Genomic DNA, 13,939 nt, shown 5'->3' on the forward strand with positions numbered 1-13,939 from the left:
CGGCCCGATCAAATACTTATCTGTCATACTTCATAAAAGAACTTGTCGAGCCACATGTTAGGGAGTAAATGAAGTGATCCACAATCCCATAGGTTATTACCTGCCACATTATGGGGTGACTCACTTCTTCTATCACGTTAAGGCCAGGGGACGTATGGTTAAACTCATAGACACTAAATTGGTATTCTCAACAACTTTTGGATCAAGAAACTGAATCTATAAATATCTTAACTAGATAATTCAGTAATTTATTTACTCTTTACATATAAAATATAAAACTTTATTGTGCATCTCATTGCATGAAGAGTAATCTCTATTGACCGCAAGTAAAATTTTAATTAACATATTCTAATTTCATGCTGTATTTATTAATTTGTAAAATTCAATAACAAGTACATGATTATAATTTAGTAAGATTCTATTTTGACCCAATTTTCATAACTAAATTATCTATTTATTTCCAAATAGCTAAATCAAATAAAAAATCCATTATGTTTAACTTTTTTTTTCCATTCCATATTTACAAATTCTTACAAGATTTTGCGTTTGTGCTGTGATAACGGTTGACCTCAAACCACCCACCAACTCTTCTTCTGTTCCTTTGTCCTTGTCTTTTTTTTTCAAACAAGACAAAAACAAACATAAACATTAAACAACAACATAGGGTAACTTCTTTCGATGCAAATGCTGATCACAATGAAGGGTCCCCTAGATCTTGTTTGATTTCACTGCTGCATCTCTCACCATTGCTCCCAACCCACGTTGCTTTGGTAAGTCGTTAAATCTTGTCTCTTCTTCCTTTTTTCAAACCTGGTTTCTCGGATCTGCAAACTTTTTCTACCCAATGATTTTATGATTACAATTTTGAATTTTGTTTCCAAAGTTTTATTCTTTTTGCATTGTTATGGAACCCCGTTACATGAATGGTGAGTTTTGTTGGATATTTGAAATTCTATTAGGCATTGTTTGGATCCGTTACCTTGGGAAATGGGGAAACTTTTTTTTTTCTTTCTGTTTTGTGATTGTGAAACATCCAAACGCACGTTTGTGGAATTTTGTTTGGATTTTTTGAAATGTGAATGATGGATTTATAGTGCCATTGAAGGGTCAAAGGGACAAAGAAAGTGTGAAAAGTGTTGCTGTATGAAGTTAGTGGGGAGATGAATCATGGAGTCCAGTGAGCATGAAAGGTTGTCGGTTAGAGAGTTTCGTGCAAATGGAAGCAGCATGATTACATCAGAAGTTGAGGCCAAGCTTGATGAAGGAAATATTCAAGAGGCGGAATCTTCGTTGCGAGAAGGGTTGTCACTCAATTTCGAGGTCAGTTTATTCATGATCTTCCACATCGTATTTGTGGATAAATTGATCATATGTCTAAGTTTTGGCCGATGATTTTTTTAAAAACGTTGACAGGAAGCAAGGGCTCTTCTTGGGAAGTTGGAGTATCAGAGAGGTAATGTAGAAGGTGCTCTTCGTGTCTTTGATGGAATCGATCTCCAAGCTGCAATCCAGCGGTTGCAACCCACCTTGGCTGAAAAACCACCCGTCAAAAAAGGCCGCCCTCGTACAGAATCACCTTCTTCAGTCTCTCAACATGCTGCTAGTTTGGTGCTTGAAGCCATCTACTTAAAATCCAAGTCTCAACAAAAACTTGGAAAGTTTGCTGGTATTGATTTTTTTTCCCAAAAAAAGATGATAGCATAAAACATATTCTTGACTTTTTTGAAAATTGTTCTCCACCTATTGTTTACTTTCTCTTCTGAATGGCAATGATTCCTTTTATAGTAGTAATCTATGCAGCACCAACACTTCAGATAGAAGGCATGTCCAGTGTCTGACACGCGTCAGAGTCTAGTATGAACACGACACTAATACATATTCTAGACAATCACTTAAAATTTTTAAATTATTACTCGTGTTAATGTCATGTTTGTGTCTATATCACTGGTAATGCTGCTTTTGATATTTCTGAATTAGATCTTAAACATTGAAATACTTCTCTAAATTGTATTCTGCAGAAGCTGCTAATGACTGTAAACAGATTCTGGATGCCGTTGAGAAGATATTTTATCAGGGTATACTTGATTTTCAAGTGGACAACAAATTGCAAGAGATAGTCAGCCATGCAGTAGAGCTCCTTCCAGAGCTTTGGAAACAAGGTGGTTTCTACGATGAGGCAATCTCTGCTTATAGGCGTGCCCTTCTTAGTCAATGGAACCTTGATAATGAATGTTGTTCAAGAATTCAGAAATCGTTCGTTGTTTTTCTTCTGTACAGTGGTGTGGAGGCAAGTCCACCCAGTTTAGCAGTTCAGATTGACGGTTCTTATGTGCCTAAGAATAATCTCGAAGAGGCGATTCTGCTTTTAATGATTCTTATAAGGAAGTTTTGTAATGGCAAGATAAAATGGGATCCTTCAATCATGGAACACCTAACTTTTGCATTTTCTATATGTAGCCAAACTTCCGTTTTAGCAAAGCAATTTGAAGACTTGATGCCTGGAGTATACCATCGTATCGATCGTTGGAATTCTTTAGCTTTATGTCATTTTGCAGCTGGAAAAAATGTCAGTGCTTTGAATCTGATAAGAAAGTCGTTGCACAAACACGAACGGCCAGATGACCTTACATCGTTGTTATTAGCTGCCAAGATCTGCAGTGAGGATCCGTATCTTGCTGGCGAGGGAGTCGGCCATGCACAGAAAGCATTCAGTAATGCTCATGGTCCGAATGAGCATTTAAAAGGTGTTGCTCTTCGGATGTTGGGACTTTGTCTTGGAAAGCAAGCTAAGGTTGCTTCCTCGGACTTCGAGAGGTCTCGGCTTCAGTCCAAAGCTCTGGAATCATTAGAGGAGGCAACTAGATTGGAGAAAAACAATTCTGATCTGATTTTTGAGTTGGCTGTTCAGTACGCGAAGCATCGGAATTTGACTGCTGCTTTGCGTTCCGCTCGGCATTTCTTCAATGAAACCGGCGGCTCTGTAATCAAAGCTTGGATATTGCTTGCTCTGATTTTGTCTGCACAGCAAAGATTTCCGGAAGCTGAAGTGGTGACAGATGCTGGTTTAGATCAGACTGCAAGATGGGAGCAGGGGTCTCTACTTAAGCTTAAAGCAAAGCTGAAGGTCTCCCAATTAAAACCGATGGATGCTATTGAAACTTATCGCTACCTTCTTGCATTGGTTCAAGCCCAGAGGAAATCCTCCGGGTCTTTCCAAATTAGTTCAAAGGTAAGATTCTGCCGTCTACTTATATCTTCTTCTAGGGATTCTTTCCAAATTACTCCGAAGTACGATCAAGATATTTTAGTTGATTACAGACCGCAAAATCAATCTTTTTTTCATTTTGTCTACTCGTTATAGGTTGACGATGATAAAGTTAATGAATTCGATATTTGGCACGGTCTTGCAAATTTGTATGCCAGCCTTTCTCATTGGAAGGATGCTGAAATCTGTTTGCAAAAGGCCAGGGAGTTGAAGGAGTACTCTGCAGCAATTTTGCACACGGAAGGCAAGGCTAAATCCTTTGTCAAAAAGAGCTTAGAATTGTCAACTTGTATGATATTTATTTACTCTTTTGTATGCTTCTCTATCAGGTATTTTGTTCGAAGGACGCGGCCAGAATATAGAAGCTCTCAATGCTTCTATTAATGCTGTACTAGTTGAACCAAACCACATTCCTAGCAAACTCTTAATGAGCGCTTTGATTCACAAAATGGGTACGAAGGCGTTGCCTGCTGCAAGAAGCATGCTGTCTGATGCGCTTAGAATAGAACCAACCAACCGGATGGCTTGGTATTACTTAGGATTGGTTCACAAGCACGATGGCCGAATCAGTGATGCTGCGGACTGCTTCCAGGCAGCTTCCATGCTGGAAGAGTTAGATCCCATTGAAAGTTTCAGCAATTTTTTTTGAATATTTTGATTTTGGAATGGTTAATTCTGCAGGCTGCAGTGAGATCTATACCATTATGATTTTTGGTTAATACAATGGGACACAGTAGAAACAGTTTTAGGAAATGTTTCCTTTTTTTCAAATGATTTGTTATCACAAACTAGGCTCAAAGAAAAGAAATTGAAAATTTGTTTAGGAAATAAAATGAGATTAAATGAGTTGTAAAGAACTTTGATCGGCAGAGATTTTTTTGTAATTCAATAGCTGCTCAGCCATGTAAATTGTATGTTACTTATTCGAACAGAATCCGTCTTGCAGCTTGTGATTGTAGAGATTTATTTTTCTTCAATTATGTGTCTGTTTTTTTAGCTAGACCTACAAAGACCTACAAGGTTTTAAGGAAAAATCTATTTGAAGTGAGTTGAATTACAGTGCAACCAATGGTACTGTTATTTAATTTTGTTATTTTCTTGAACTTGGATGTTTTTGTCTGTATATCATATCTATATCTATTTTTATGAGCTATGGTGGCAAATGTTAAGAGACCAAGCTTTAAAATTCAACCAAAAGGAGAAATTAATTCATCATGACTCAGTGAGGCGTAAGATTTGGCAAGTTTACTCTGACTCAGTGAGGCCTAAGATTTGGCAAGTTTACTCTATAAGGAACGCGGGAGAGAGGATTATCTTGAGAATCTAGTTAGATAGGAGCTTGGTCTATGTCAGAATCAAGGGTCATTTTCCTCTCTGGAATTGTCCAAATTCACCATCAATAAACACAATTCACATTCATTTCCATTCTCTGATATTTACTGTTTCTCGCATTTTAAAAGTCTGGGTTCCCATTTGCAAACGACTTGGTTTATTTCCTTGCTCAATGCAGTGCACAATTTGGCGTGTATATTTTGTTGTTGTCATCACATCATAGTAAACAACAATTTGTTTAAATTATGCTACAATAGTAGAGTTATAGCATTGATATAGTTAGTATACAACCACACCTTGTACTTAGTATCATGCAGAGCAATGGCAATGTCTAAAATCCACAACGCTATAAAACAGCGCCTGAAATCTGTGTTGGCAATGTCTAAATTCCAAAACGTTATAACACAGTACGTGAAATCTGTGTCTCTGAAGACATATTCCATCATGATTAGCTGCTTAGAAAGAAAAGAGGAAGCTAACTTCTGAGAGCAAAAACATACACTCATGGTCTCTGCTTAAAAGGAACTCAACATGCAAACAAATGTTGATGATAAAATTATGTTGATTCAGAAAAGGTCTCATTAAACTGTCAATAGATGTTCCAACCTACCAACCCAACAAAGGGACTAAAATTATAAATCAGATACTATTACAAGCTATGAGAACAACATTTTCATTCTATTATGCCTCTAACCTACAGGTTTTTTCAGCTTTCTTCTTCTTCGACATCATCGGAGCTTTGAAGGTGGCTTAGCTTAACTCTTGCCTTTTTTGGTTTTGATGAGTCTTCTATTGCATCATTCTCATTAAACTTCCTCTTCTCTTTTTCTCCGTCTTCTTCATCAACAGCAGCTGCAGGAGGTTCATCACCTTTGGATCCCAAAGAGGAGGATGCCTTTGGGTCAGATTCTTCAGCTGCCTTTGGACTAGATTCTTCACTTTCTTTCGGATCAGATTCTTCAGCTACATTTGGATTGGATTCTTCGGCTTTATCTCCATTTTTCGATTCTCCATTCTTATCTGAATTCACAAACCCCTCCAGAAAATTGCGTACTTCATCATTGGTAGCAAGATCCAACGGAGTCTTTCCCGCCTTTGTCTTAACACCGAGACTCGCCCCTTTCTTAGCCAAATACTTGACAAGCTCCAGATGGGAACCTTGAGAAGCAAAGTGCAATGGTGTCATGCCTTTCCGAGTAGCGGCTTTAAAAGAGGCACCAGCCGAAACCAGAGCCCTAACAACTTCTAAATGACCCTTTTGTGCCGCAAAATGTATTGCAGCCATGTCGTCCATAGCGGAAGCACCAACATCAGCCTTGTTCTTGCAGAGGTAACTGACTACCTCAGTTTGCCCAGCAAATGCTGCTAAATGTAGTCTATAACCCACAGTTGCTTGTTAAAGAAATTACGCGACAATATCACGAGAGAACGAATTACATAAAATCCATAGTTAAAGCACGAATAGCAAAACAATGATGATAAAAAAACCAAGTGAATTTCAATGATAGCTATCATGTAGAGTAAATCAGGGAAAAAGTGAATGTTAGGGTTTATAATTGAAATATAAAAGAGAGGGGAATGAGGATACGGTGTTCTGGAATGCTTATCTCTGGAATTGACGGACAATGGATTTGAAATCAAAATTGACTGAACTGATATGAGATCGCCGGACCTTGCCGCCGCATGAAGGTCGCCGCCGGTACCAGATTTCTGTGGATTACCTTTACCCATTTCTTTTCCTCTTCTTCTTCAGTCTTCAAAAACAATTCGTCGTTGCTAGCTACCGTACAAACCCTGTTTTCTGCTAAAATCCCTTTTCCCCCTTCTCTTCTTGCGGTTTTACCGAATGTAGTAAGGCAATAAGACATGTTTTCGACCTTATGTCTTATGTCTTATGTCTTATAACTTCATATGATAATTTAGACTCGTTTGGTAACGGTCTTTTTATCACGAGCTTATAGCTTATTTTACTAACTTATAGCTTATTTTTCAGACGCTATTTTAAGAGCTCGTTTGGCCCGACTTTTTTAAGTCTTAAAAGTTACTTTAAAGTTAAAGTTAAAAATAAGAGCTTTTAAAATTAAGTTAAAGTTGTTTGGTTATGATTATTTTTTAAACTTTAAAGTTATTTTTAATTTTATTTTTTTCATTAAAGTTATATATATATATATATATATATATATATATATATATATATATATATATATATATATATATATATATATATATATATATATATATATATATATAATGCGTATTGATTAATTGTTGTATTAACATCTATAATATAGTGTATAGTTTAATAATATTATTATTGAAAATCATTATACAATAAAATAAGATATAATATACAAAACGAATAAAAAGTTGGACAAAACTAATATCTACAAAAATGACGATGTAAACAGAAGAAGAAAAAAAATATAACTCTAGATGTTATGGACCGTAGAAAAAAATTGAAAAATTTCCGTTTACTGCACTAGCGCAATTTTTTTTAAAGAAAATGCTTTCGTTGGGATTCGAACCGCGGCCACATGTTTTAAGCTCTGAAAAAGTTGGTTTCAACGCATTTTTTATAAGCTCCTTTCATTTAATTTTTTGCCTTGAAAAAAAAGCTACTTTTTTTCATAAGAGCTTTATAAAAAATGTGTTTGGCCCTCCATCTCCTTATAAGGAGAAGAAAAGTAGATAAAAAGTTGGGCCAAACACTACCTAAATAGCATTTCAGCTTATGTCTTATAGCTTATTACTTTTTCTTCCTTTTTTATCCTTATTATTTTAATTAAAATCCATTTTAACCCTTATAATTTATTTTAATTTAAAATAAAATAATTATATATTAAATATCTTTTATGTCATTTTACATTTATAAGTTAATTGAACCGCTAATTTTACCAAACATTTCAATGAGCTTATAAGCTATCAGTCTCAACCATCCGCTATAAGCTATAAGTCATCAGTCATCAACCATCAGTCATAAGCTATAAGCTATAAGTCATCAGTCATCAACCATCAGTCATAAGCTATAAGCTATAAGCTAGTTTATCAGTCAACCGCTATTTTTACCAAACAGACCCTAAGTATTAAAAATGGTCTTTCTTTTCTATTGTTTTTTTCTTAATTGAGAATTTTACTGCATATTATTATTATTATTTTAAATTGAGTTTGGTTCGAGGTAGATAAAAGAATGAGAAAGAATTTTTTTAATTAAATTTATTTGATTCAAATATTATGAGAGAAGAGGAGAAAGAGAAGCAAAACCTCTATAAAATACAATTTTTTTCTCGAATATGAATTTTAATTTTTAAAAAAATTATCTTATTTATTAAAATATTTTTAGTTTAGTTTTAATATTTTAAAGTTATTTATTCTTTTAGTGTTATTATTTCTGTGTAATTTTTTCTGTATAATTTCTGTGTAATTAAATTTCTGTGTAGTTTAGTTTTCTTTTTTCTTCTAATTTTTGTTATGAATTCTATTACATTTTCATTTATATCAAATTTAAAAACTCTTATTTTAATTTTTTATCATTTGATTAAATGAACTAACTATTAATATTTAAAAACATTCATTCTTTTATTATTTTATTAAAAAATTTAAATTATTAATATTTAATAATAAATTATTTTATATATTTGTTTTTGTTAATAATGATTTCAAAGTTGTTGTCAATATATAATTTGATTGAGTTTAATGATAGTGCACTGTCTATAAGTATAGTATTACACAGATATCTAATCAGATTATTTTAAAGTGCCAAATTATTTTAGTATTTTAAAATTTAAAGGCTGACTTGGAAAGATACATGGTTGTCATTAGTTGATAGTAAAAATAATTTACACTGTCAGTGCACATCTTCTTTTCTCAATTTGATTTGGGTTGGAGAGTTATAATTTCAATTAAATGTATTCAATTTTTTTAAAGTTATCTGATAAATTATAACTTGTTAGTCACTCAAAAACTTTATTATAAAAAAATATGTATGAATTTTTTACCATTGAATATATATCATAAGGATAAAATTATAAATTATTAATAAAATTCATTATCTCCCCTCCTGAAGCAAAAGTATTTTTAGTTAAATTCTTTCCCTTTTCCTTTTCTCCCTTTTTTTGAACCAAATATTTATTTGATTAAAAAAATTCTTCACCTCCCTCCCTTTTTCTTCCCTCCATAAAAATCCCTTCCCTCCTGGGCCAAACGTATTTTTAATTAAAATCTTTTTCTTTCCATCCCCTTCCCTTATTTAAACCAAATATTTATCTGATTAAAAAAATTCTTCATCTCCCCTCTCATTCTCTTCTTCCATAAAAATTCATCATCTCTGCCCCTCATTTGAACTAAATAGATGTTAAAGTTTTGATTCTCCTTTAAATATGATTTTTTTTCTTCAATTTCTTTATTTTGAAATTTTAGTTTCACTTTTCATTTGAAATCAAATTTTAATGGCACTTTAATGATTTTTTTTATCCTTTTTAATTTAACTTAAACTTTAATGACACGATAATTATTTTAATAATTCTTTTAGAATTTTAATTCTTTTAATTTGAAGTGAAATTTTAATGACATAGTAATCATTTTTTGTCATGTAATTAAGTGGTCGAAATTTACCCTTTAGTAATAAACAATTTAGATGTCAAACCCACGTTCTTGTATTTAATGTCTATACATAATTACTAATTAAAATTTTAAAAAAATAATAAAAATTGAGATGTTGAAATAGGGGATCAAAACTTAAAAATAAAATTGAAAATAAAGGTATCAATTAAGCCTTTTTTTTTTCTTTCAAGCTGAGATAATTATTTTTTTTTAAAGAAAATTGTTATAAACTAATTATTTTATACATTGCAAACACAATTTGTGTATTAACCTTTGATCGCTTGATGAATCTTTGTTTTATTATTGTTTTTCAATTTAAAATGTAAAGTGCAATCAAAGGTCTGGTTCAATTGGTGCATAATAAGGAGTTCTATTTAACAAGATTGCATATCAGAACCAAAACAGACAATAATTCCAAAAATAAAAGTTGTGTGAAAAAACTAAAGTCAAAACATAAGTCAATTTATAATAAATACTGTAAATCTATTGCGGACTTCATTGTCTTGATTGATTAAGGTGGATTCTTATAAAAGATATTAAGTGATTGGTTGGTTTAAAAAATACTTCACAAGTGTTTTGAACAAAACTTAAATTTTATCCGTAGAGGTAGAAAGAACAATAATGGCGGATCCGAGAAATCTGAGGTAGTCGGCATTTTTGGTTGGAATCTGAAGTGAAAAGAACTTGCAAACTATGCACATATACTCCAACGTGTCCAAATAACTGGTCCAAAACAGTAGCCCTCAATAATGTATGCTAAAATATGGAGTCAAAGTATGATGACAGGAATCATCTATGATCTATGCCATTCACTTTGTCCAATACGACCCGCAACTTGGCAACATCTCGAAATGATTAAACACTCCGATGATATTTTCCCCTACATTATTACTGCCATCCATATAAGTCAACCAATTATACACATCCGCAATCAAGAACACAATTATCAGTAGCCTAATAATTGACAGTACAAACAGGGAACTGAGTATTTCCTAATTTTGCTTTCTTTTTGTAAATTGGATTTGAGAATAACAAAAAGATGATGAAAAAACAAAACTAACTGGATATCAAGTCCTTTTTTAAAAATCTACATTTGTCGTGTTCCAGAATCCAGACAGCTCATCTTTATCTTTCCTGGATACCAAAACATGGAACTTTAGATAGCATTAACCAAGCTAATACTGAAAGAATAGTCATAAAATTCTATAAACTAAAAGTATTTAGAGGGTAAAAACAAATCAAATTTGCTCTCTATGAGAATGTTGACATCTTTGACATGCATTTTTTCAGTAACTTAAAGAAAATAAGTTTTGGTATGATTTATATTGTTTATGGATTGAAATTTTCTGACTATATGAAAGGAACTCTCTACCTTTCTTGGACTGATTACACTTGCAATATTTGATTTACTATAAAATCGGACTTATGGAAATGTGAATGCAAATATGTCATAAATGGACTAAAATAGAAAATAAGTAGTAATTATGAAGTTTTCTCATTTAATCTGTTTGCTTACAAGTTTTCTCATTTAATCTAAAATTTTATGAAGTGACTTAAAAATATTTGTAATGTTTGGTACCCTGGAAATATTTCAACAAAACATGCAAGCAATCATTCAAGGAATCAAGAACTGAAAAACAGAACGGCTGAGTGAATAAACACAGACAGGTTGATCCAGAAACCATTAAAAATACCAAGAATTGAAACTTACCATAAAGCTACTTAGATGTAATGCCATGACGGTTTCGAAGAGAGTCAATAGCCTTCTCAAACTTCTGCGAAAGCTCAGTTATAGAAGTTTTGCATGCTGAAATTTTTAAATGAAAATTAGTACCATCCTACAAATGAATGCAGTATATGTTTGCATGGAGACTGCAATTCACAATTATGAGATATGACATCTAAATACAGATATGTTGAACAATGAGAACAGGTAATGAACTACATCAACCAAAAAAATTCTGTTTTCCATCTTTTGAAGAAGGTAAATAAGGCATAACAGTTAATCCTTATCACTAAAATCATTATAATACGAATATCATCCGAAGCTACCTGAAAAACCAAGCTGGCTTTTAAATATGTAGTGCTAATAGCTCAAATTGACAACATGTTTGGTGTCCAGCAATGTCTCGATGTATGACACCGATATTTATCAATGTACAACACTTATCCGATATTATACATGTAATTACGTTCAATTAATTCCATATCTTTCAAATTATCATTGGTGTTGATGTGTCAGTGTTTTGTTAGCCTATCTGTCCGTGATTAACAGCTTTAATCACTCCTTAGTTTATTCATCTCATGTATAATATAACATCCACAATAGCATATGAATGCTTATTTCTACAACAGCGTTAATCATCACTCTTTCATACTAAACAGTTAGTACAAAATAACAGTCATGAATTGAAACAAAAGCATTTTATTCTTTCAAAATCGATTCTATTATACATACCACGGGATGCTGTAGCCTGTGCATCAACCATAAATTCTTCATAAGAAGCCTGAAATAAATAAATAAACCATTACATTAGACTCTTAAATCAGGTTTCAAAATGAAAATGAAGAAGGAACCACCTTCATTGCATCTCGGCTTTCCGTAATCCGCTCAGACAATTTCTTGTAATCCTTTTCAGCTTCTTCCGTTGCTTGCTGGCATCCTTGACTCTGCATCTAAACTTTTCAAATTAGTAACGTCACAGTTATAAATCAACAATTAATCTTCATTAAGATCTATCTTAATTAAATCAAATTTAGTAATGTTTGATTTCTCTCTATTTTAACCTAATCTAGATCTGAATCTTATACTAATCTACTTATCTAATTACCTAATTACGTTCTCTCTGTTTTAACCTAAACTACATCTGAATCTACTACCAAAAACATAGGCAATAATGTGAACATTCCATTAAAATCACGGAATTCAAGGTGTTTTCGAATCAGAGTTAACGATCTATGAAGAACAAACCAGTTTGAGAAGTGCGATTATAGAGTTTGAGAAAGCACGAGAAGAAACCTTGAAACGCTTGTGGAGGCGCGAATGAGAAGCCTCGAGATCCTTGAGGATCTCAGAGTGAGAGCGATCGATCCGGCGTTTGAGATCGTTAATGCTTGAAGACGCGAGGCTCTTGAGGTCAGAGATGTTGTTCGGAGCTTTGTGAGTACTGCGAGGTGGTGAAGTGGTGGTGGTAAGAGCGGCGGCTACTCTCTTCACGCCTTTGGATGTAGAAGCTGCTCTCGTGAAGATTGGCGATTTCGGAGAACTTTCCGTCGGAGAAGCTGCCGGCGACGGTGTTTTCAGAAGATCGGAAACTTTGGTTTTTCTTCCTCTCTTCGTCATCTTTTTCTTCTTTCAAAAATTCAAATTGAGTTATTGGAAGTTAGATTTGGCGGTTAAGTTCGTGGGTATTTATGTGATGGCGAAATTTTTTTTGAAAAAAAAATTATAATCTCAGTCTGAAGTTAAAACTTAAAAGTGATAAAGAAAATTGAAGTATTATTAAGTAAATAAGAAACAAGTACATGAATATATAATTTAATCGATAAAAAGCCATAGCGAAAATGACTCTTTCAAATATAATTAGAGAAAATATTTTTTATTAATTTTTTAATTCCTGTTTAATTAAAAAATGTTAATAAGCGAAGTGAGTCACCGATATTCAATTTATTTATTTAAGAAAAATAATGAAAAAATTTCATCAGCCATAGTCAATTATTTTTAGGTTTTGATAAAATAAGTGGTTGGGTGATAAGTTAATTTATAGTTTATAACTCATGATTGGTGAGAGATAGTTTATAAATTAATTGAATGTTTGTAATAATTAACGGTTTAACTAGCTAATAAATATTGTCAAAAAAAAACTAGCTAATAAATATAAAATGTCATAAAAAAATATTTCTTAATTAATAATCAAATGTATATTTAAAATAATTAAAATTTACAAGGGTATTAATGGAAAAAAATAATAAGCTATAAGCTAAAATACTATTTAAAATAGAGTCTCACAAATAAGCTATAAACTCGTGATGAAAACACTGTTATCAAATAATTTTTTTTATTATCATACGAGCTTATAAGCTATAAGTTCGAAATATAATTTGTCAAATAGAGCTTTAAATTGATTATTGTTTGAGATTATTTAGTAAACATTGTTGTTTGTTTCATGCATTATATTTTTCAATGTGTTATTGTTCCGGGGTGTTTTTAGAGAACAATCACAAGATTGATTAGCTTTTGAAATTAACTTGAAATTTTTGGAAGTAATATGTACAAATTGAATATACAAGAAAGTGTGTTTGCGAATTGAATGTGCACGTTTGCACAAAGATAAAAACAAGAGAAACTTTAATTGTATAACAGTGTATTTGAATGAAGCATTTTAACGTTGAAAAATATTTTTTTAAGAGAATTTAAAATGACTTAATCAAAATTTATTTGGGATAAAAAAACATCGAGAATTGTTAAAATAATGTAAATTTATGAAGTATTTTATTCAAGTTAAATTTAAGAAATTTCAAATGACACAAAAAAGTAAAAAAATTTGAAATAGCTCCATAATTTGAATGTTACATTGTTTATCATTAATTTTTGAAAAATTGCAAAATGGTCCTTATTTTTATAAAAATTATAAATTTACCACCAAAATTTTCAAAAAAAAATGCAAGGACGTCCCTAATAATTTTCAAATTTTATAAATTGGGCCTTGAAATTTTCAAAACTTGAAAATTAGTCCCTATTTT

General features: G+C 32.2%; 3 protein-coding genes across 4 annotated transcripts; 1 reads left to right on the forward strand and 2 right to left on the reverse strand.

The window, feature by feature from the left end:
• The first annotated feature begins 505 nt into the window (after positions 1-505).
• LOC131651850 (protein NPG1-like) lies at positions 506-4,345 on the forward strand. The gene is made up of 6 exons (XM_058921564.1): positions 506-770; positions 1,095-1,320; positions 1,414-1,666; positions 2,019-3,229; positions 3,362-3,509; positions 3,595-4,345. Exons 2-6 carry the CDS (start codon positions 1,168-1,170, stop codon positions 3,912-3,914), a joined length of 2,085 nt encoding a protein of 694 aa, XP_058777547.1. The 5' UTR covers positions 506-770; positions 1,095-1,167; the 3' UTR covers positions 3,915-4,345.
• A 796-nt stretch (positions 4,346-5,141) lies between these two features.
• LOC131651851 (uncharacterized) lies at positions 5,142-6,449 on the reverse strand. The gene is made up of 2 exons (XM_058921565.1): positions 6,186-6,449; positions 5,142-5,973 (listed from the first exon to the last, which is right to left on the reverse strand). Exons 1-2 carry the CDS (start codon positions 6,326-6,328, stop codon positions 5,304-5,306), a joined length of 813 nt encoding a protein of 270 aa, XP_058777548.1. The 5' UTR covers positions 6,329-6,449; the 3' UTR covers positions 5,142-5,303.
• Positions 6,450-9,708: 3,259 nt separating this feature from the next.
• Positions 9,709-12,666, reverse strand: LOC131651854 (uncharacterized). Of its 2 annotated transcripts, none has more exons than XM_058921570.1 (5): positions 12,216-12,666; positions 11,777-11,866; positions 11,655-11,703; positions 10,908-11,003; positions 9,709-10,330 (listed from the first exon to the last, which is right to left on the reverse strand). In XM_058921570.1, exons 1-4 carry the CDS (start codon positions 12,537-12,539, stop codon positions 10,915-10,917), a joined length of 552 nt encoding a protein of 183 aa, XP_058777553.1. In that variant the 5' UTR covers positions 12,540-12,666; the 3' UTR covers positions 9,709-10,330; positions 10,908-10,914. The 2 variants fall into 2 exon arrangements, with proteins under 2 accessions (XP_058777553.1, XP_058777552.1); XM_058921569.1 differs by having other exon boundaries at positions 9,713-10,330; positions 11,777-11,872.
• Between the last annotated feature and the right edge of the window lie 1,273 nt (positions 12,667-13,939).

This window comes from Vicia villosa, linkage group LG2 (genome assembly GCF_029867415.1).
Source record: "Vicia villosa cultivar HV-30 ecotype Madison, WI linkage group LG2, Vvil1.0, whole genome shotgun sequence".
NCBI lineage: Eukaryota > Viridiplantae > Streptophyta > Magnoliopsida > Fabales > Fabaceae > Vicia > Vicia villosa.